This window comes from Fusarium subglutinans, assembly GCF_013396075.1.
Source record: "Fusarium subglutinans strain NRRL 66333 chromosome Unknown NRRL66333_c0000114, whole genome shotgun sequence".
Lineage (NCBI taxonomy): Eukaryota > Fungi > Ascomycota > Sordariomycetes > Hypocreales > Nectriaceae > Fusarium > Fusarium subglutinans.
This window is the reverse complement of record NW_023502177.1, coordinates 52,265-72,821: the sequence shown is the minus strand read 5'-3', so window position 1 is coordinate 72,821 and position 20,557 is coordinate 52,265. Positions and strand designations below refer to the sequence as shown.

At 50.7% G+C, this 20,557-nt stretch overlaps 7 protein-coding genes across 7 annotated transcripts; 2 read left to right on the top strand and 5 right to left on the bottom strand.

Annotated features, from left to right (window-relative positions):
- Nucleotides 1-390: 390 nt before the first annotated feature.
- FSUBG_8372 (uncharacterized protein) lies at nucleotides 391-2,181 on the bottom strand (the record flags this gene model as incomplete). Its single annotated transcript, XM_036686774.1, has 1 exon — nucleotides 391-2,181. The coding sequence occupies one exon, from the start codon at nucleotides 2,179-2,181 to the stop codon at nucleotides 391-393; it is 1,791 nt and encodes a 596-aa protein (XP_036536119.1).
- Nucleotides 2,182-7,265: 5,084 nt separating this feature from the next.
- Nucleotides 7,266-9,065, top strand: FSUBG_8371 (uncharacterized protein; the record flags this gene model as incomplete). The annotated part of the gene is made up of 9 exons (XM_036686773.1): nucleotides 7,266-7,373; nucleotides 7,425-7,560; nucleotides 7,610-7,791; nucleotides 7,839-7,875; nucleotides 7,938-8,005; nucleotides 8,064-8,449; nucleotides 8,497-8,564; nucleotides 8,615-8,703; nucleotides 9,021-9,065. The coding sequence occupies 9 exons, from the start codon at nucleotides 7,266-7,268 to the stop codon at nucleotides 9,063-9,065; spliced, it is 1,119 nt and encodes a 372-aa protein (XP_036536118.1).
- A 226-nt stretch (nucleotides 9,066-9,291) lies between these two features.
- Nucleotides 9,292-10,145, bottom strand: FSUBG_8370 (oxidoreductase; the record flags this gene model as incomplete). The annotated part of the gene is made up of 2 exons (XM_036686772.1): nucleotides 9,292-9,772; nucleotides 9,826-10,145. The coding sequence occupies 2 exons, from the start codon at nucleotides 10,143-10,145 to the stop codon at nucleotides 9,292-9,294; spliced, it is 801 nt and encodes a 266-aa protein (XP_036536117.1).
- A 1,343-nt stretch (nucleotides 10,146-11,488) lies between these two features.
- Nucleotides 11,489-13,113, bottom strand: FSUBG_8369 (uncharacterized protein; the record flags this gene model as incomplete). The annotated part of the gene is made up of 3 exons (XM_036686770.1): nucleotides 11,489-11,974; nucleotides 12,025-12,150; nucleotides 12,199-13,113. 3 exons carry the CDS (start codon nucleotides 13,111-13,113, stop codon nucleotides 11,489-11,491), a joined length of 1,527 nt encoding a protein of 508 aa, XP_036536116.1.
- Nucleotides 13,114-14,501: 1,388 nt separating this feature from the next.
- FSUBG_8368 (indoleamine 2 3-dioxygenase) lies at nucleotides 14,502-15,839 on the bottom strand (the record flags this gene model as incomplete). Its single annotated transcript, XM_036686769.1, has 2 exons — nucleotides 14,502-15,458; nucleotides 15,519-15,839. The coding sequence occupies 2 exons, from the start codon at nucleotides 15,837-15,839 to the stop codon at nucleotides 14,502-14,504; spliced, it is 1,278 nt and encodes a 425-aa protein (XP_036536115.1).
- A 418-nt stretch (nucleotides 15,840-16,257) lies between these two features.
- Nucleotides 16,258-17,770, top strand: FSUBG_8367 (kynureninase 2; the record flags this gene model as incomplete). Its single annotated transcript, XM_036686768.1, has 2 exons — nucleotides 16,258-16,441; nucleotides 16,491-17,770. 2 exons carry the CDS (start codon nucleotides 16,258-16,260, stop codon nucleotides 17,768-17,770), a joined length of 1,464 nt encoding a protein of 487 aa, XP_036536114.1.
- Nucleotides 17,771-18,197: 427 nt separating this feature from the next.
- On the bottom strand, nucleotides 18,198-20,333 carry FSUBG_8366 (positive regulator of PUT (proline utilization); the record flags this gene model as incomplete). The annotated part of the gene is made up of 2 exons (XM_036686767.1): nucleotides 18,198-18,750; nucleotides 18,802-20,333. 2 exons carry the CDS (start codon nucleotides 20,331-20,333, stop codon nucleotides 18,198-18,200), a joined length of 2,085 nt encoding a protein of 694 aa, XP_036536113.1.
- Nucleotides 20,334-20,557: the final 224 nt, after the last annotated feature.

Here is a 20,557-nt window from a genome sequence, read left to right as displayed (position 1 = left end):
TATCCGACTGGTGGAAAGGGACGGAGCCTTTGACCCAAACTGGTCGACAAAGACTTGCTAGGGAGGTGGACGGCAGTGGACGCCACTCAAGTCGACGGAGCCAACTCAGTGGTGCTGTGAGGAGGAGAAACACAGGTGGGCACGGAATTGTTTGATTTGGTCTATCTTATAGTACCAACAATACATCATACTCACATGAGATTATGTTCAAAAGGAAAATCACATGATCGAACATTGAACACTTTACTTGGCTTCATGCCCGTAAATATATTAATCTAAGAAATTATCTAATAGAATGTAATAGGTGCAGGTAATAGGTGCATGTACTATGCAACGTATATATCTCAAAACCGTCATATGCTCGTTGCTCCATGTGAGCAGTCAAAATATTTACAGGAAGAAGGCGACAAAACCGGCCGCAAAGAGAGCAGCTCCGACGCTACCTCCGACACGTCCAGCACCGGCAGTGACCTGGGTGGGAGTGGTGGCAGGAGGAGCAGGGTAGGTCTCAGCAGGAGTGCTAGGAGCAGGGACAACGGGAGCAGTCTCAGCAGGCTTGCTGGGAGAAGGAGGCTGAGGGTAGCTAGGGTGAGACTCCTTGGGAGGCTGAGGAGCGGGAGGCTGAGGAGCGGGAGGCTGGGCAGGCTGGGTCTCCTTAGGGGGTTGAGGGGCAGGAGGTTGAGCGGGGTGAGTCTCCTTGGGGGGGGTGACGCCAGGCTGAGTCTCCTTAGGGGGAGCGGGGTAAGTCTCCTTGGGAGGTTGAGGGGCAGGAGGCTGAGGATAGCTAGGGTGAGACTCCTTGGGAGGCTGAGGAGCAGGAGGCTGAGGGTAGCTGGGGTGAGACTCCTTGGGAGGCTGAGGCTTGGGAGGAGTCCAGGTTCCGTTACCGGGGTGAACAGGAGGAATAACGATGGGCTGAGTCTCCTTGGGAGGAACAACGTGGGTCTCAGTCACAGGGCAGACGGTGGTAGAGACAGCGTAGGTCTCGGTGGTGGTATGGGGCTTCTCAGGGCAGTTGGTAACCTCAGGAGGGCACTTAGTAACAGTGTGGACCTTGGTGGTGTAGATGGTTGAGGTTGTCAGCTTGGTGGTTGTCTCGTGAGCAGGAGGAGGAGCGACGTGAGTCTCGGTCACGGGGCAGACAGTGGTAGAGACGGGGATGGTCTCAGTGGTGACGTGAGGACCGACAGGGCAGTTGGTAACCTCGGGAGGGCACTTGGTGACAGTGTGCACCTTGGTGGTGTAGATTGTCGAGGTGGTAAGCTTGGTGGTCTCCTCATGAGTAGGGTACACAGAAGAGGGGTGCTCCTCAGTCACAGGGCAGACGGTGGTGGAGACGGGGATAGTCACGGTGGTGACGTGAGGGCCAACAGGGCAGTTGGTGACCTCGGGAGGACACTTGGTGACGGTCTGAACCTGAGTGGTGTAGATGGTTGAGGTGGTCCACTTAGAGGTCTCGGGGTAGCCAGGCTTGGTGTACGAAGGCTTGGTGTAAGTTGGCTTCGTGTAGGAAGGCTTCGTGTAAGAGGGAGGCAGGTAGCCAGTCTCAGTTGAGGTACCCTTGGCGGGGAGAGTATCACTGGGAGGAAGGTAAGGAGTCTCGGTTGAGCTCTCAGCAGAAGGAAGAGTCTCAGTAGGAGGGAGGTAAGGAGTCTCGGTTGAGCTGTGCTCCTCGGGCTGGGTCTCGGAAGGAGGAGGGTAGACATCAGTGGTCTCCTCAGGAGGGGGGTAGACGCCGGTGGTGTCCTCAGGTGGAGGGTAGACACCAGTTGTCTCCTCGGGGGGAGTATAGACACTGGTCGTCTCCTCAGGAGGAGGATAGACATCAGTGCTCTGCTCAGGAGGGGGGTAGACGCCGGTGGTGTCCTCAGGTGGAGGGTAGACACCAGTTGTCTCCTCGGGGGGAGTATAGACACTGGTCGTCTCCTCAGGAGGAGGATAGACATCAGTGCTCTGCTCAGGAGGAGGGTAAACACCGGTAGGCTGGGTCTCCTTAGGGGGAGTCACAGGCGTGGTCTCCTCGGGAGGAGTGTAGACGTCGGTGGTCTGCTCAGGAGGAGGGTAAGCCGCAGCGGGGGGAGTATAGTCGGTATCAGGGACAGCAGGGACAGGGTAGTCCCTCTCGACAACAGCAGCATTAGCCAGGCCGACGGCCGCACTGAAAATAACGAGACCTCGCATCTTGATAGATTTTGTTTAACGAATGCTATAAACGAGTGAAGCGGTTGGTTAAACGAAAGGTGGGTGAAGAAGAAAGCCGGAAACAAATAATTCTGGGGGAATCACCCAAGACTCTTATACTCGATGCAAGGTGTTTCCCCTCCCCCCTCCCCCTTGGCAAACACCCCAGGATCTTATCATCTTGGCTCCCTCGTGTCCTATCGGCCCAACTGTGTAAGGTCAGAAAAGAAATACGGGCTCTTCTCCATAGTTCATCCCGGTAACGTGATGTAATAACAGCAGGAAAAAAAAAGGTTGGTTGGGTAAAGTTGTACATATGGTGGACCTCTGCTGCGGGCGGCTCACAGGGATCCATAATAAATTACATCCATGCTCAAGATCACGATGTTGGAGTGCGACCGTATGGACAAGTTCGGATGTGACGGAGCACCCATCGTGTTCGTCTATTACGGTTGGTGCACGGTGCAGCCAAGAAAACGCTTGGTTGAGCCGCTTGAGTGGCTACCAGTGTTTCGCCGTTTTTTTAATTAGATAAAGTTAATCAAAACACGCCGCGTAGTTACTACTGTACTACCCTTCAGGCACACAAACCGTATTTATTACCCGTAATGTTTGAGTCAGCCTGCGGGGTAACGTTTGACCAAGACCTGCGTTAGCTCTGTACTTGGCTGGTTATGATCTGACGCGGGCTGTACATAGTGCTGTCTCAGTGGTCTGCCGTGCCGGTACTCCCTTGACTCCTTACCTACTAGCCTACCAATTCACTGACGGAGGGGGGATCTGCAGCCCCTGCCATGTTGCCTGGCCACAAGTGGTCTTGAGTCTTCTGGTTGATTCGTGGGGCTCTCGTATACAAAAACCGCTGCCCTTGGCGTGTGTGCTTGCTTTGCTTGACGCCCCTACATACACGAGGGTGGAAAAAAAAAGGTTCCCTGTAGATCGCTGCTTATCTCCCCACTCTGCCACTAAAAATCTCGCACTGAATCTCGAGGTTGGCCAGCAGAACAAGCACGTTGAGTTGTGAAGGGATTGTTCCATAGAATACAGTGGAGATTATGCTGTCTTGGAGTATGTCAGCCAAACGATGTCTTTTGTTGATGTTTGTTGGTTGTTGGTAATGGGTAGCATCAGGGAAATCCACTCTGGATGATCAAGGTAGCATTTCGAGGCGAGTTCCGTTTAATCCTTGTTTGGCAATCATAGTCGGTTGATGACAAGACGATGCCGAGAGAAGGGCGGGAAAGTTACTGTTGATATCCTTGCTTGGCTACACGGCAACCTTCGTTGGCTGTTGAGGACTCCCTTTTCATCAAGTAAGTACTGTGCTGTATGTCGACATTGAGGCGCTCTTCTCACCATCCAATACGGTATTTTCTTATTACCGATAAAGCCCATTGGAGTCTGTGCATCCCTGTTCCTGCATTCACGTACAGTATCACTCGGTTGGCGCTTGCATACAAGTACTGTAAGGTGAGTTGTTCAATTGTGAACACCAATCTTCCGTACATAAGCCGGCAATCATTGGCGTACGGAGTAGAACCTTTAATGAAATTATCACAAGCGCAGATGCAACCATTCGGCAGATTAATTCTGCCTACTTCAAGCGGGCGGCATTTCGAAATAACGCCATCACCGACCGAATTGACTTTGACAGCAGAAATCTTATTCAGCTTCAGGGTAGCAATTGTCAACATCGTACCATCCATGCCTCAGGCCTTGTTCCTTGTTCAAGGTAGGTTCGGAGTTTGCTGCCGAGGAACAGAAAAAAGTTTGACAGTTGGGCTTGGCTCCACGCGACAAGCGGAGCCGAAACCGTTTTGCCCGACAGGAATGCGGGAATCGAAGACAATCGATCGGGTATATCCTCAGTTTTCTAGCTAGAAAATCAAGGATAAAAAATGGACCGTTATTGTAACGGTCCAAGCGGCTCAAAATCCAAGATATTTGAGAGTCGGTTCCAAGATCTTGGATGTTCGTTGTTGATGAGGCTTTTTTATCCAATCGTTGACGTCAAGTTGCTTCGTTTTTTATGCAACTAATTCATAAATACGAAGTCTTGAGTCTAAGGCTAAATGAGGGCTGCAGACTGCAGCGAAGATCTCTGGTGTGATGGAGGATATCGGCGATACGGGTTACGGAAAAGGGGAAATCGTAATTCAATTGAATCTGGCCCTTTCTTGAGATATTCCGTACTGCACTTTTTTGCCGTCAGCTGTCGGCAAGGTAAGGCTGTCTAGATTCATTGTCCAAGCTTGAGCTGTCAATGCCCAGCTCGTAACCTTTTTTCTTTGCATTTTAATTAATCTGGCTATTTTTACACAGGCGAGATTACCGTAAAGACAATGGATGGGACTCGTCCCGCCGTATAGCAAACAACTTTGATGTCCAACCCCCAAAAACCGTATCCCTCAGTGTGACCATGTCTCGTGCGACCCATGGAAGCTGATGTGACATTCCCAATCGAGTTGCCCAGTCTCCACCTCCTTTTTTTTTTCTTCTCCTCCCTCCTTTCTTTTGCTTAACACCATCTTCCCCGTATTGCAGAAGTTCCTGCATTTCATCTCACCAGAGCCACTACAATCCGCGCAAAATCAAACTGTTCCCTCGAGTCTCCAGAACCAACGAGAACTGCGATCGACAGGGGGTGGTTTCATGTGCGTTGGTCCACCGTTCAGTGACGAATGAGGCTTGACTCTGCTGAGGTTAGCGCTCGTATTCCTCCGGCCTCACCACTGCCAATGCGGATAAGCGGAATATGAGAAGCCGAGGCGGCTCCATCGGTGACTCGGCCGAACCATAAATATGGCTATACGAGCCAGCTTTTTGGTCTTGAAATTACTTGGTCTGTTTGCTCATCACTCGAGACTATGACGTGAGTTTTTATGTGTCAGGTCCGGCCTGACAGATGGTGAAAGATGTGATTTAGTACCGTTCCGAAAGTGACCTCCGAGCTTATGAGAGTGATGAGTGAATTGGTCTCATACCTTCTTCACCGAACTCATCAGACTTTCACAAAACCTTTATTCTAAGCTCGACCAATATGCCGTGAAGACACTTCACGTGAGAATAAGTAAGATCAGTATAAGAGTGAGTGTAATTAAGTCAACAGTGCAGCTTCTGTCTACAATTAATCATAGCTAAGGGAAACGTAGTGCATAGAGCTGTTAAAACTAAATGAAATCGTTACCCAGAGTCTCATAGTACTGTGCTTAGGTAGATGGTTTCTATGGACTAGTAACCTTTTCAAGCACATCAGAAATTATACTTCTGTTATTCAGTCTTGACTGAAATATCGCAGTGAGAAAGCATATTCCTGGTTGTCTTGACGATGGTCTTGACGCTGGTCTTGATAACTATAATATATACCTAAGAAAGACCTCTGGTATAGAGAAGATTGTGCCTGGCTTTTTAACATATTAAAGCCCAAAAAATGCTATAACTATGCTTGGCCTCTGATAATTTAGATCGAGAGTATGTAGATATTTGCTCCATGCTGGAACAGCCTAGTAAATAGGCGCGATCTAGGGTAGGCTTTACCAGGTTTAACCAATACTGTATTCACAAACTTAATAACCAGGTCAATAACACAAGCCTTTAAATTAATGTTTTCTCCTTAAATTACTATAAGGACAGTATCTTATATATATCTTATAGTCTTGAAATTGGAACAAAGTCCACCCTGCTTGCCTATAAGCCAGGGTATTTAACTCTCAGCAGTATTGCTCTACCTAGAAACAGTGACTTATTACCATTAATTGAGGCATCAACTCATTCATTGTAATCTATGTCTGATCCGCGATATGCCACTGATCACTAGCATTGCATTGTTCCAATACGACGGTATATCCACCTCTTCATTCTGCGGCTTCTGAAGTGAGAGCAAGTGGCCACCAATCAAGTCTGAAATGAACTGACGGTTAGTATCCCGAGAAACGGCCCAGGAACGTATGCGGAGCGCAACATCTTATTGTCATTTCTAATAGTTGTAAGTACGCTTGCATGCCTTGCCTCGAGTACTCAACATCAACCAACCAATTATCGGCGCAAGTCTGGCTGGGGGTCTAGAACGATCAATCTATGCCAAGAGTCTGTTTCGCCATACGTGCCTGATTGCAACGGACATTACCCCCGATCCACGTTTCTTATTTCAATCTGGACATCTGAGCACTCAAACCAACAAGCCTTGTCAACCAATCGTCAAAGATCGAAATCGTCGGGACCGACGATTAAGTTACCAGGTAGATCTTGAGTCTACCTCTCTACTGGTAAACGACTCATCATATTGCCCCCGCGCTGTGGCGTCGACAATAGCTGTTAGTTCCTGGGCGCAAAGCCTCGTGCAGACAAACAACTCCTAGGTCCCCATTCCAGAGTCGCACAAGGCCGTTAGCCAAGGGCCTTGTTTGTCCTGTGGCTGGTCTCTAGAGAGAATGCGGATAAGATCGCCTATTGTCAGATCGTGGTGGGAGACCCGATGATTGACGATATCATTCCCGAATTCCATCTTATCGGTTTGGCTTGGTTTCCGTGCTGCTGGGAACCAATCATGTGTCAGTGATCGTCCCTGGGAAGACTGGGCTTTTTACACTGCTTATGGCAAACATTGGTCTTAGCTTATGAAGCTGAAGATTGTCACATCTACGAGCAGCAACAAATATGACAATTAGATGCAGTTGATGTATCGACTTCACGGCCAAAAACATAGAAGAAGAGCACAATTCGTGGCGAAGATATGTTCTGCCATGACGGTTCCTGGGAGATGAGGCGCTCAGGAATGCACCCCATTCTCATCAGCCCTAGCGTATACTTCCACCAACGTCAATGTCATAGTCTAGTACAACAGAAGCCAACCAGGTATTCGGCAACATCCTATCGGAATTCCCGATCCGCTCTAGACCCAACATAATGGATGGTTGTACCTGTGATACGATTCACAGCATCAGATGCATGCAGGGTTGAACAATCTGCAGCCACTGCCGAAGTGCCACAAAGTATCTTTGGGTTTCACAGCATGCTTATAACGCTGTGCGACCCTCCCTCGGTCTTTACCCCCCCTTTTGACTGTTTGGTGATCTCATTTCACTATGACGCTCAGCAGGCGGTTTCTCATATTGGGGACGATATGCCTGCTGTACGATGCAGCGACGGCTCAATCCCCTGGTGCTATGCTTGCAAACGCGCCGAAATGTGCTGTTAGTACTACAGACGTTGTACATGATGATTTAGCTACTGACGGGTGATAGATCGATTGCCTTACCGAGCTTCTGAGCAAGAAAGAATTTGCGGAGATGGGACAGGAGGCGACGTGTAGTAACAAGCCGTTTGCCAAAGCGATGGGTGTCTGCTTGATGGTGAAGTGCTCTATGAGACAGACCATGGGTGCGTAGTTCCAAGAAACGTGGGTTCAGTGTTGCTAACGTGTAGAAAGACTTCATCAAAGAGTCGTCGGCTGCATGCGGGATCCCACCGACCAACAATACGACGTCGTATCGAGTAAACAGTACAGTCGTGTTTGCATTTGCACTCGTCTTCTTCGCTTTGAGGATAGTGACTAAAGTTCGGCTTGGCCTCACGTGGGGGATCGACGATACCCTGACCACATTATCGGTAGTGAGTTTCTTTACCTTGCGTTGCTGGACGAGTGCTTACGGTAATAGGCAGTTATGATTCCGTATTATATTGTGCTGCAGATCAGTAAGTTCCTCCGTTTCGTTCCCCGTCTTTCAAAGGCAGTTTGTTGACTTGAGACTTTTTAGTGCTTGCTTTGGGACTTGGTCTTGACATGTGGTTTATAACCGATAGCCAGATCATACTCATTTTCAAGGTTAGACCAAGATATGATCGCCGTAGCTTGCAATGACCAAACTAATATTTCCTCTCAGTTATTCATCGTCATCGAAGTCTTGTACCTAACAGCACTAGTCCTCGTCAAAGCAGCAATCCTGTGCTTCTTCCTCCGGATCTTCCCCGACCACAAGTTCAGGATTGTAGTCAAATGCACCATGGTCTTTAACGCTCTGATATGGGTAGGATTCTTCATCTTCGTCTTCTTCCAGATCCAGCCGTTTTCGCTGTTCTGGAATGGATGGCAGCAGAAGAAGGGCCATCTTATTCTGACCGGGTTCACTAATTTCACTCTGCCGCTTGCGGGGATAAATCTGGTGCTGGATGTCTGGATGCTCATTCTGCCCATGACGCAGCTCTGGGGAATGGGATTGAAGCTCAAAAAGAAGCTCGGTGTCATTAGCATGTTCAGTGTTGGGATATTGTAAGTGTTCCAAGGGATGCATCTTGCTTTATTGGCTAACAGCGTAGTCTTACAATTGTCGCTGCGATTCGAGTACGCGAACTTGTAGCTTTTCTACTCTCTCAGGACTTAACAGGTAGATATTTTCAGTCAACTATTCAGAACACAAGCTAACATACCAACCAGTCGCCCATGCACAATCAGCCTTCATCTGGTCAAACGTGGAGATTTCGGTCGGCGTCATGGTCGCTTGCATGCCGCACATTCGACATCTGGTGAGACATATAATATCGCGAATGAGAGCAAGGAAGGGTACAGAGCCGCGACACAACAACAGGAAGATTTTCGTTGATCGATCGCTTGCGACTATTGAAGTGGGGGACTCGCAGGCCATTGAACTTAATGATGAAGGTGGACTCTTGACGGCAAATACATGTACTACGGCTTCATCTGCGACACGAGTTGGGACAACGTCGACGACAAAAGGTGGGAGAAAGGATAGCAAAACGTATGCGTCGGTCAGTTTTGCAAGCGATGGAGATACCCAAGTGTAAGATTAGTGTGTTATGACTACATGTAAGAAATATAATAGGGCATTGACATGAATGTCATCGAGATGACAGCCATGATCGACTAGACTAGCAGGCATCGTGAAGTGTCAAGTGGGTTCTTCAGGTCGGTGAATTTTCTAGCGTCATCTGATAAGGCCGTTAACGACTCACTACTGCAAGCACATGCACGCCAGGAACAGATCCACAGTGGATAGATGATTGTGTCATTCGTTAAATATTTATTTATTTATTTATTTTGTTTCTTTGTTCATTTGTTTGGTATCGTCAACATCATCAAGACATATGAGCCATTTATCGGCAAGTGTATCCACCGTCAATGACAAGGTCAGAGCCAGTAGTGTAGGTGCTAGCATCAGACAAGAAGTAGACATACGCAGCCTTGAGCTCCTTAGCATCACCGTTGCGGCCCATGGGGATCATGCTCCTCCAGAGCTCTTGGGTCTCGGCGTCGATGAAGTCGGAGAGGCCGGTGTCGATGTAGCCGGGGGAGATGCTGTTGACGCGGGCAAAGTCGCGCCACTCGTTGGCGAGAGACTTGGCCATGTGGATGCAGCCGGCCTTGGCCACGTTGTAAGAGGTCTGCTCTTGGGGGAAGTTGGCGATGTGGCCGGACATGGAGGCGGTGATGACGAAGGAGCCGTGGCCCTGCTTCTTGAAGAGGGCGCCGACGGCCTTGGCGCAGTAGGCGGTGCCGTTGAGGTCGATCTGGATAACGTGGTCCCAGTCGGCAGCAGAGCCGTCGACGACACCAGCGTTGGCGGTAGCACCGGCGCTGACGAGGTTAGCATCAATTGGGTCAGCGTGTATAGAATTGGAGGGGCTCACTTGGCAACAAAGCCATCAATCTTGCCAAAGTCCTTGACAACCTCTCCGACAAATCGCTCAACGTCGTTGTAGTCGGCAGCGTTGAGCTTGTAGGCCTTGGCCTTGACGCCGTACTCCTTGGTGAGCTCCTCGACGTTCTTGTCGGCGCCCTCCTTGCGGGAAGCGTAGGTGATGGCGACGTCGGCGCCCATCTCAGCAGCGCCGCGGGCAGCCTCGATGCCCATGCCGCGGGGTCCGGAGGCGCCGGTGACGACAACGACCTTGCCCTTGAGGCTGAGGAGGTCGAGGATGTGGTTGGCCTTGGGGATTTGCTGAACCATGGTGACGGTGATAAAAAAGGTGTTTGGGTATTAAAAAATAAAAAATAATAGAGGAGAGATGGATGGAGGGGTAAGAGAATGAAGAGGGGGAATGGGATGGGCAGATGCTAGACTATTTGTACGGCATTGAGTGTCTACTCAGATCATGGCGTGGTCCCGAAATAAAAGCAGCAAGCCCAAGGAGCTGAGCTGGCTGCAATGGATGGAGGGGATGGGTCCGGTGATGTCATGGAAGCAGAGAGACCATGCAGTGCTTGTCGAGCGAGCTAGGCTAGAGACACCAAAAACGAGGGGCATCGGCGATTACAAAGAGAAGAGTATCCACTATCAGACTCTCAATGGGTTGTCTGAAGCTCCATGCCCCTCCATTGTCGCTGCAGAGACGCGTCGAGGGGTAACAAAGTCAGTCAGTCAGTCTAGTCTGCTGGGTTGAGCACATGCTTAGTTAGGCAGAGGACAAGCCAAGTCTCGGTGGGACGCACGCATGAACCCCCATGTGAACGACATGTCTTGTGTGATGATTTTTTGAACCAATTGGACTTTGTATTTAGACTTTTTGAGTGGTGAGACGTGGACGTACATACATACAGGTACATACAGTGAGGCGGGGTGAAGAGCTTGTGCTGCCAACCCCTCGATCTGTCTCTGGCAGTCAATTGCAACGGCAACTGAATCAGTAGATGGATTCTTTCATCATTGATCCATAACTGAATCTTATATCTTGCCAAATACCACCGAGAATAGAGTCGGATGGAGTTGAGAGTGGATAAACCGAGCGTCATTCTCCCGTCTCAAGCTCCCCTCCCACTCTCTTCCTTGCTTAACTAGAGCGAGTGCATCAACACGACCCCGCAGAACGGCCGGCTTCACCGCTCCCCATCTGGTTTAGCTTGAGAGGGCAGTACCTTGTTGGATTGGCTGAGCACGCGTCGACGTGTTCCGCGTCAGACGATTAAATTGCATGGCCTTGTCCCGGTCCGACAGAAAAACCTACCCTAGATTGAAAATCGCGATGATGAGTTAGCATTTGGTGATGCTGACTTAGCCACGGTAGAGGGGATATATAATACTGAGTAATGCTTATCGCATATCGTTAATACTAGAGTCATCAATTTTGGCGGGTATAATTGTTCATGTAATGCTTATCACACTGACCGAGGCGGAAAACGTAAAATGTTGTGAAAGAGGGGTTATCGCAGAGCACATGGAGCCACTTGTTGAGAATATCACCCAAACAACATTCAATTGGACACGGAGAGCATCATAATAGAACTTGTCTTATTTTCAGTAGGTCTAATATAACCCTTGATGCATGCATGCATGCATGCCTAGACGTCGCCGCTTTAAATAAGGTATCGGAAATCCCGCTTCATCCTCAAAGCCTCGTCGGGGCTGTCCATGACCTCGACGGCCGCCGTATGCGCAGCCACATCCTGGCGCGTCTCCCAAGCATTGGCCTCTCCCCTCTCGAGCTTTTTGTTGAGGTCGATCAGCACCAGCCGGAAGATGTAGCATCCGACCACCGTAACGCCAAACATGGACAGCACAATGCCGTAGCTCTTGCGGTACCCGTTCTCCTTCAGGTCCCAGACGTACGAGCCCGCGACGTTGCCGAGCTGGCTGAAGGCGTTGATCATGGCGATGGCCACGGCGCGCTTGGCGGGCGGGCGAGGGAACGAGGAGCTGATCCACGAGTAGAAGACGATGAAGCCGGCGTAGGATGCTGCTTGCAGGAAGAGGGCGAGGTAGCGCGCTGCGACATTCTCGGTCGCCATGCTGATGATGAAGCCGGTCGTGCCGATGCCGATTGGGCCGACGATGTGCCAGAACTGATTTGTTGTTAGTACAATTGCGCGACATGACGGGTAATAGAACTGACCTTTTCTTGGGTTCTGTCTGAGTGCCAGGCGTTGATGACCGAGACGATACAAGAGAACACCCATGGAGGAGCGCTCATCAGAAGAGTAGGCACGTATCCGAAACCAAGAGTCCCTGTCAAACTGGGCTGTTCAATTGTTAGCGATACGCATGCGATTTACATCAATTGACTTACAAAAAAAGCGTTGAACGAAAGACCAACGACATAAGCAGTAAAGGTGAGCATCATGATGTAGATCTTGAGATCCTTGACCGCAAGCTTAAGACCGTAGAAAGCGCTCTCCTCGGAAGAATCCTCATCTGCCTCGCCGACATCCTCAATCATCCTCAGCTGCGCAACCTGTCGCTCCTCCTCCGTAAAGCCCCGCGAGTTATGCGGCAGATCGGGAAGAATAAACGCAGCAGAGATGGCGATGCTCATTGTGATTGCGCCCTCGATCCAGAACAGCCAGCGCCATGCTGCGTGGCCCAGAACACCCTGCATGTTGGACAGCACGCCCGCACCGACGAGCGCGGAGAAGGCGTTGGAGATGAGGTTGCCGCAGAACAAGATGGCGTTGCGCTTGGTCAATTCGCGGCGCGTGTACCATTTCGACAAGATCAGAAGCGCACCCGGCAAGAAAGCAGCCTCCACGAAACCCAAGAAGAAACGAATGCAGACCATGCCCGCAAAGTTGTGCACACTACCCGACAGCGTCGAGATGAGACCCCACAGCAGCATCGCCGCAGAAATGTACAGCGACGGGCGCTGGATGCGATTGATGAACATGTTGGAGGGCACCTGCATGAGGATGTACCCGACGTACAGGATGCTCAGGCACGTCGCGTACTGGTTATAGCTGAGGTTCAAGTCCTCCTGCAGACCCTTGAGGCGCGCGGCGGCCATGTTGTTGCGGTCGAGGTAGTTCATGATGTAGATGAGCACGAAGAGCGCGCAGCGCGTGTCGAGCTTGCGCTTCATCGACTTCTCGACGGCCTGGCGGTGCTGCGAGTCCATGGCGAAGGCGGCTGCGGCGCGGGATTCGGGGTGCGACTCGACGCTGAGCTTGGCCGAGGCGACGTGGTCGTCTGGCTTTGCTTGATCTGCCATGTTGACGGTGGTTGATCAAGACTTTTTGGTAGGTAAACCTAAAGAAACGAAATACTGTGAGCTACCAGTCTCACGCAAGCGACAACACCTGGAGAAGGGGAGACTGACCTACCTAGCTGGGCATGATGAAGCCTTTTTAAGAAACGACCGCCGCTGGCAAAATACCGGCTGCTGTGACACAAGTTACATCATTGAGCAGCAAGTATGGTGTAGCGCGGAGAAGAAAGAGTATGGAGAGTATGGGGAAGAGGTAAGGGTTTATCCGCGTAGGTTAAGCCTGATTAGGCGACTATCGCGGGTTCCCCAGAGGTTGACAGTCACCCTCGCTTGAGGCAAGGATTTTCTTGAACCGGTTGTTTGCAAATTTGAATGTCACACTTGATGCGCAAGGACCCAATGGTTTGTGGTGGTGGAGTTGTAAGTGTAGATCTTTGCTTTTTGGAGAGGGAGATGGAAGGGAGACAGAAAAGGGCGATAACGACGAGAATTGGGGGGACAGCGATAAATTGATAGAAAGGGCAAATAGTACGAAAATGGCAGTAGTAGTTTAAGAATATGTTGATTGGTAGCACACCTAGTGTGAAGGACTCAAGAGCTCATTGGGAATCATGGTGACTGCTCCAACGCTCACAGCCTATCTCGCAATTCTGTCCTCCACACGCCTCCAAACATTGCAACGTTGGAGAGAATGCGGAGACTCCGCAAAAAAAGCCAGAGTCAAGTGAGGGGAACTCACCAACCCAAAGCCCGTGCAAACCCCGACATTTACCAGCCAAAAAAAAAGGCCCGAATGCAGTCTCTACAGTATGGTAGATGGCCCCGGAATTACTGCTGACTCGCAAGGCAGCAACATTTTAAAATTCCTGCCCGTGGGGAAAACGCGTGGGGGGGTTTTGTCATTGGGGAATAACTTCTGGAGTAAGGAGGCTTTCCGAGGAACAGAGTTTTCGACTTACGGGGGTTTGGATGGGGCTCAACAACGGGAATTGTCGGTCTGGGTTGGAGTTACTAGTAATGATAGACCCTAATTCCAGGGACATGGTCGTGGGACTCGGCAATAAGAGGGTGACAGTTACCCCAAGGTTTGTAATAGACTGTTGGTGATCGTTGGTCTTGGTGTTGGAGAGTTGGATGCCAAGAGCACTCGGTACGCGGAAGACAATTCCACGGCCTTGGCGCATGGAACGTTTCTAGAAGAAGAGATTGTCAAAGAAGTGAGGCTCTTTCAGTACTGTCAGTGAGTCGTTGCGTTCATCTAACTGGATGTGTTCACTTCAAGCGTGCAGCGCAGGTAGTGGATGTTCATAAAATGTATTCGTTCAACGAAACATGCGCTTTTCGCGCTCATCTATCGCTATGCTCCATAACCACAAACACTCTTCCATTAATTACTCCAACCGCCCAGCCTCACTAGTCTCATCCCTCGACTGCTTCAGAAACGGTACCAGCGTCGTCCCCCCCGTCCCCGTCAACTCCTCCCCATTCTTCTTCGACGAACTACTCGCCAGGTTCTGCGGTCCATCCTTCCTCCCGCTCCTCGCCGGCAGAATAATATACCGCGTCACGATCTGGATATGCTTGTTCCTAAACACCGTGAGCGCCTCTGTCGCTGCTGTGAATGCAGCTTGGAGACGTTCTTGGGCGGGTGTGCTGGGTGTTTGGGATGCTAGCTCGCGGATACTGCCCTTGCGAGCAACGTGTGTTAAGAACCGGCGGTGAGGACCTGGCATGTAGTCTTTTACAATGTCGTGATAGCTCCGTTCACCGGCTTTTTCGGTGTTGTTACCGCTGGTGATGTGCTCTACGCCTAGAACAACATCGAAGAATTGGATCAGGGAGCTTTGGCCGTTACTCCCCCCGCGGAGATGGCGCCACTCGCCCTTCCCATTACCTTCATCGTAGAAAACCCCCTTGGGCAGACCCGCTGCCTCCATGTTCTTACTCCCCGCCAAAAACGGACGAATCTTGTAGTAGAACGTCATAGGATCGCACTTCTCATACATGCGCTCTAGCAAAACGCCGACGCTGTCGATACAGGACTTGAGCTGTTCGAGAGCAGAGATGATAACGTCGTAGTCGCGTGTCTTGACGGCTTCGAGGGCTTCCATCATTTTGGGGATGATGGCGCCCGCGCGAGCTTCCATGGCTACGCTGATGAGGAGGAACCATTTTTCTGATTCTGTGCCGGTGAAGGTGTGTAGAGTGTCGAGGTGGTCGAGATCAGTGAAATCGTCGCTTGAAGAGGAGAAGTTCCATAGGTTTGCAGCGGCGTATGAGAGAACGGGAGGGAGTTCGAGATGTTGTGAGACAGCGAGGAAGGGAATGGTGATTTGTGGGGGAAGAATCTAATCAACACTGTTAGCACCCATATCAAATTAAAGTATAAGTAGCCTAGCTTGACTTACTTGGGCAGGCTTCTCTCCTCCCCAAACATACGCATGCGTCAAGAACGCCAAGATGGAATACGCCCTCCTCCACTCCGCCTCAGACCGTAGTCTCTCCGTCGACAGCACAGGAAGCGTATCAACAGCACGTCTTATATCAAAATACTTGATCAGAGCGGGGAGATGCTGAATAACAAGCTCCCATGGCTCATAGTAGGAGTCGGGTAATTGTTTGAGGGGACTGTGCTCAGGGAGGAAAGCGTTGCTCGTCACGGCAAACTCTTTTAGTTCGGCTGTGAGCTTGATGCGCGGAAGTTGGTACGTAACAGCGTGTGGCGACATATTGAGCTTAATGCAACGCAGAGAAGCTTGATGGAACTTGGTAGAGAAGGACAATTCTTAGAAAAGCATCAGTCTAAAATACAATTGTAAAGCCCATGGGGGGACGAGTTTCTTGTTTTCTTACTTCCGTCTTCCGTGTACTTGAACCTCCGTCTCCGGTCTCCGTGACAATCTCATCCGATCCGTGTTGTGCCCGCGTGACCAATCGCTGTACCTCGCTATATCTAAAATGGATAATGACGTCCACCATGCGGATGTCGGGATGCGGATGTGCGGATAGACCCTAACATCCGTGCTTCCGCTAAAAAATTGGTGGAGGCTTCACGGAACATAAAGTGATTTCGCAATCCCACTCACAAACGGATCATACGAGTTCTACCACATCAGTTCATTACATCACATCACCCTGCTTGTTACAATGGAGCTCTCTGGATTCGTCGAGCGTTTGAGGAGCGGTGCTGCCGCCAAGTTCCCCAGCGATGCCAACTCTCTCGACTTTGCCCGCCATTTGGACTCGCAGGATAAGCTAAGCCATCTTCGGGATGAGTTTGTCCTGCCGACCAAGAAGTCCCTCAAGAAGAAAGCCCTCGATGGTTCACTTCGTAAGCACATACACCTCTCCTCTCGAATATTTAGACTAATTTGTTTCAGCTGGTGCAGTCAATGGTACAAATGGTCACAGCAACGGCAATGGCTCTGCAGCTGATGATCAACAATGTCTCTACTTCGTCGGCAACTCTCTCGGCGCTCAACCAAAAGCTGTGCGGGAATATCTCAACGCTCAGCTCGAGACATGGGCTTCTATCGGTGTGAACGGACACTTCAGCGCTCTTGACAACTCACCGCTTCCCGCATGGCAGGATCTTGCTGAGGACTGCGCTATCAAGTCGGCAGACCTCGTTGGAGCTTCTCCGCATGAGATTGTCATCATGAACACACTCACAGCGAACCTGCATCTTCTCATGGCGAGCTTTTATAAGCCGAGTGAGAAGAGACACAAGGTTATTCTGGAGTGGAAGCCGTTTCCTAGTGATCACTATGCTATTGAGAGTCAAGTCGTTTGGCACGGTCTTGATCCTGAGAAGAGCATGGTTAAGATCCATCCTAACGAGGACCACATCATTACAACTGATTTGATTCTCTCAACCATTGATGAGCATGCTGAAGATACAGCTCTTCTTCTCCTCCCCGGTATCCAATACTACTCCGGCCAACTCTTCGACATCCCCCGCATTACAGCCTACGCACAAGCGAAGGGCATCGTGGTCGGTTGGGATCTCGCCCACGCCGCTGGAAACGTCGAGCTCAAGCTCCACGACTGGAATGTCGACTTTGCATGCTGGTGCACATACAAGTACATCAACGCAGGCCCCGGCTCCATCGCAGGCGCTTACGTCCACGAGCGCCACGGCAAAGTCGAGCTCAACGACGCCACCGGCAAAGCGACATACCGTCCCCGTCTGATGGGCTGGTACGGCGGCGACAAGAGCGTGCGCTTCAACATGGACAACAACTTCATCCCCACCGCCGGCGCAGGCGGCTTCCAGCTCTCCAACCCCTCCGCCATCGACCTCGCCAGTCTCTCCGGTGCACTATCCGTGTTTAACAAGACTACCATGCATGATCTGCGCTCGAAAGCTCTGGTGTTGACAGCCTACGCGGAGTATCTTCTTGATCAGATCTTGGCTGATAGTTCAGACGCTGAGCTGTTCAGGATCATCACACCGAGGGATCCGCTGCAGAGGGGAACGCAGCTTAGTGTGTTGCTGAAGGATGGATTGTTGGATAATGTTAGTGCGGCGCTGGAGGAGAATGCGGTGATTTGTGATAAGAGGAAGCCTGGTGTTATTCGCGTGGCGCCTGTGCCGCTATACACGAGGTTTGAGGATGTTTGGAAGTTTATGCAGATTTTGAGGACGGCTTTGCCTTAGATGAAAAGATAGATAATGTGTTAATGAAGCCTGATTTTTGGTTAAGTTTTGAGAGTCTAGTGACGTCTATTCAAGGGCTTGATCGCGTTAGTAGATGATAGCCACTAGCTGTCCGTGATAGTTGCTTTTACGCCTCATCTGTTGAATCCTCTCCAACTCCATTTAAGAACGTCCCTCTACACAGAACAATTGCATATCATAAGACTCGCACGATGACGTTTTCCAGGCATTGAGCCATATGATCTATCACATTATAACCCGCATATCATCGTCTCACTCGGCTAGACATGGCATTCCATAACCGAGGACCAGCCACCGTCTTATCTTACACCACGACGCGCAATCCTCGTCGGATCTGATATCAGGAACATACCCGCCTGATCTGACACCTCCGAACTTCCGCACCAGCCGATTCGGCATTGACGTTTCACAGATGATGCGTCAAGTCAATGCCACCTCCCGCATCCAACAGCGCAAACAAGTTCAGAGCCGATCCCGAGTCAGCTTCATTCCCCATCGGACCGCCCCAGTAGCTCGGATCAGGCGTCTGCATCATACTCTCACTCAACCCCAGGAACGCTGAGTCCAAGTCGCCAAATAAAGGTGATCCGACATTCTGTAGCCCGTTATGCTGTAAGAACGTCCTGTCGAGTGATTCGCGACCTCTGGAAGATGGTGTAGTTATTGATTGGCCTGTGAAGGTGGGGGATGAGTCCATCGTGTCGGAGGGTATGAGACCGAAGAGTTGGCTCGAGTTTTCGGTGCGGCGTTGACGTTCGGCGAGCTCGCGTTTTTCGAGGTACTCGAGGGCCGTTGTTAGAAGGGATTGGGCTATGAGCGAATATTGGCCTGCGTGGGTGTCGTGTTTTGAGCAGTGGTCTAGAGCGTGGATGGCCATGCGGGTGTACTTTTCGAGGACGCGGCCAAAACCACCGAGGAGGCCAACTCCAAGCACGAGAGAGCTGGCGAATAGCCATGATCTGTAGCAGTTAGAACCAATTGTCGTAAGTTGTATGTCAAGGAAGACTTACACAAGAATGGGAACATGTCCAACAAGAATCCCCTTCTGAATCAGATCCAGTATCGGATCAACCATCAAACTCGCAGCATCAATACAAGCATCAGCAAGTTTCGACTTCCCACTCGTCAAAGCAGATCTCCCATTCGAGTTGACCGAACCATCAGAGAGCCGCCGACAAAGCTCATACATAAGAAACGGTCTCGACACCAGCATCACAGCGTAATAATACGTCGCCAATATCTGACAAGCACCACTCGCCTGCGCTCTATCCTGAGCCTCCGGGTTCGCAACTATATCCTTAAGCTGCTTCAACCACCGCGAAGACCAGTCTCGTAGCTGAAGTGATATCCCCTCCGTAAGCTGAAGCGACACTTTTCGCCGTGAGTAAATCTCCGTGACAACACCCTCAAGCACCAAGAAAATCTGCACAGATGCATTAAGCAGATCCACCGGTTCTTCCACGTTCTCATCAGGACTCTGATACGGAACCGTACAGTCAACGTCTGAAGTAGCAGGCGGTCTGCCCATGGACGAACTCAGAAATAGATCAACGACACGAATACTCTTCCAAAGCCGATCGCGCTGTCTGTGAATATCAGGCCCAAAACGCGCGTTGACTTCTGTTCTGTGAATACCGATGGAGTAAGCTGCGCGTACCGCTGTTCCGAAGAAGAGAAACGCCCCGTTGATCTGGCATGAGCACAGCATGTAGAGTGTGATGAGCGTAAACATCTGGACTGTTGAGACGCTGAGATTGCCGGTGAGGTTGGAGTATGCTTTATCGCGCGCATACTCAAAGTAATCCTGCGATCGCTCCTCATCGTTGATCTTCATTCCGATGGCGAGGACAAGGAGGTTGACGATGGTTGTCGCGTCGTCTTGCTTCTGGTCCATGTTTGCCCAGAGGATGAGATCGTCTTGAAGACGTCGGTTGTCGAAGAGATCCACGAGGCCGGTAGCAATGGATAGGTAATTTGATACTGCGAGGGGGATATCATCTGGGTGAACGATTGGTATGCAGTTATCACCTGGTATTCGTCTCGACTGATGTGCTGTTGCGTTTTCAAGGACTGAATACCGACTGGACTGCGGCGCAAAAGCATTCTGTCCAACACGCGTGGTAACGAGTTGTCTCACGCTCTGAAAGAACGAAAGAGGCGCACAATCGCCAACAAAGATTAACTTCCCCTGCGCATCGCAAACCAACCTCGCCTCCCTCGGAACCTCAGTCTCATCCTCCGCATCAATCTGTCCCCCACCATCTCTATCAATCTGCGCTCCATTCTCCCTCACAGGTTCAGCAGCAGGCGTAGAAGGCGTAGTATGTCTCGTCGACTGCGCCCGCTCCGAAGTCTGCGGCGACCGCACAGAATGCGCTTTACGCCGCCGCTGGGGAGAATAGTGGCAGTCGTGCGGCTTCTGGCGACGCGTGCAGTAGCTGCATGGCAATCTGCCGTCGCACTTGACTTTGCGGGACTTGCACCCGTCGCAGGCGTTGGCGATGCGGCTGCGGATGTAGCGCTCTGGTTCTGAGGGTTGCATGCTGCTATCAAGGGTTTTTTCGGTGAAGCATGCGGAAGCCGGATGTGTTGGAGGTGAGAGGACGGAAAGACGCGGATGTTCGGACTTGGGAAATTGTTAGTGCGGGCCGGCTTGAGATTCCGAGTCTTGGCTTGAGGTTGAGAATGGGGAATTATATAAATGCCTGACCGTCTTACTTTACACTGGGTAATTGGTATCAGTTGTGGAATGGTTATTAGAGACGT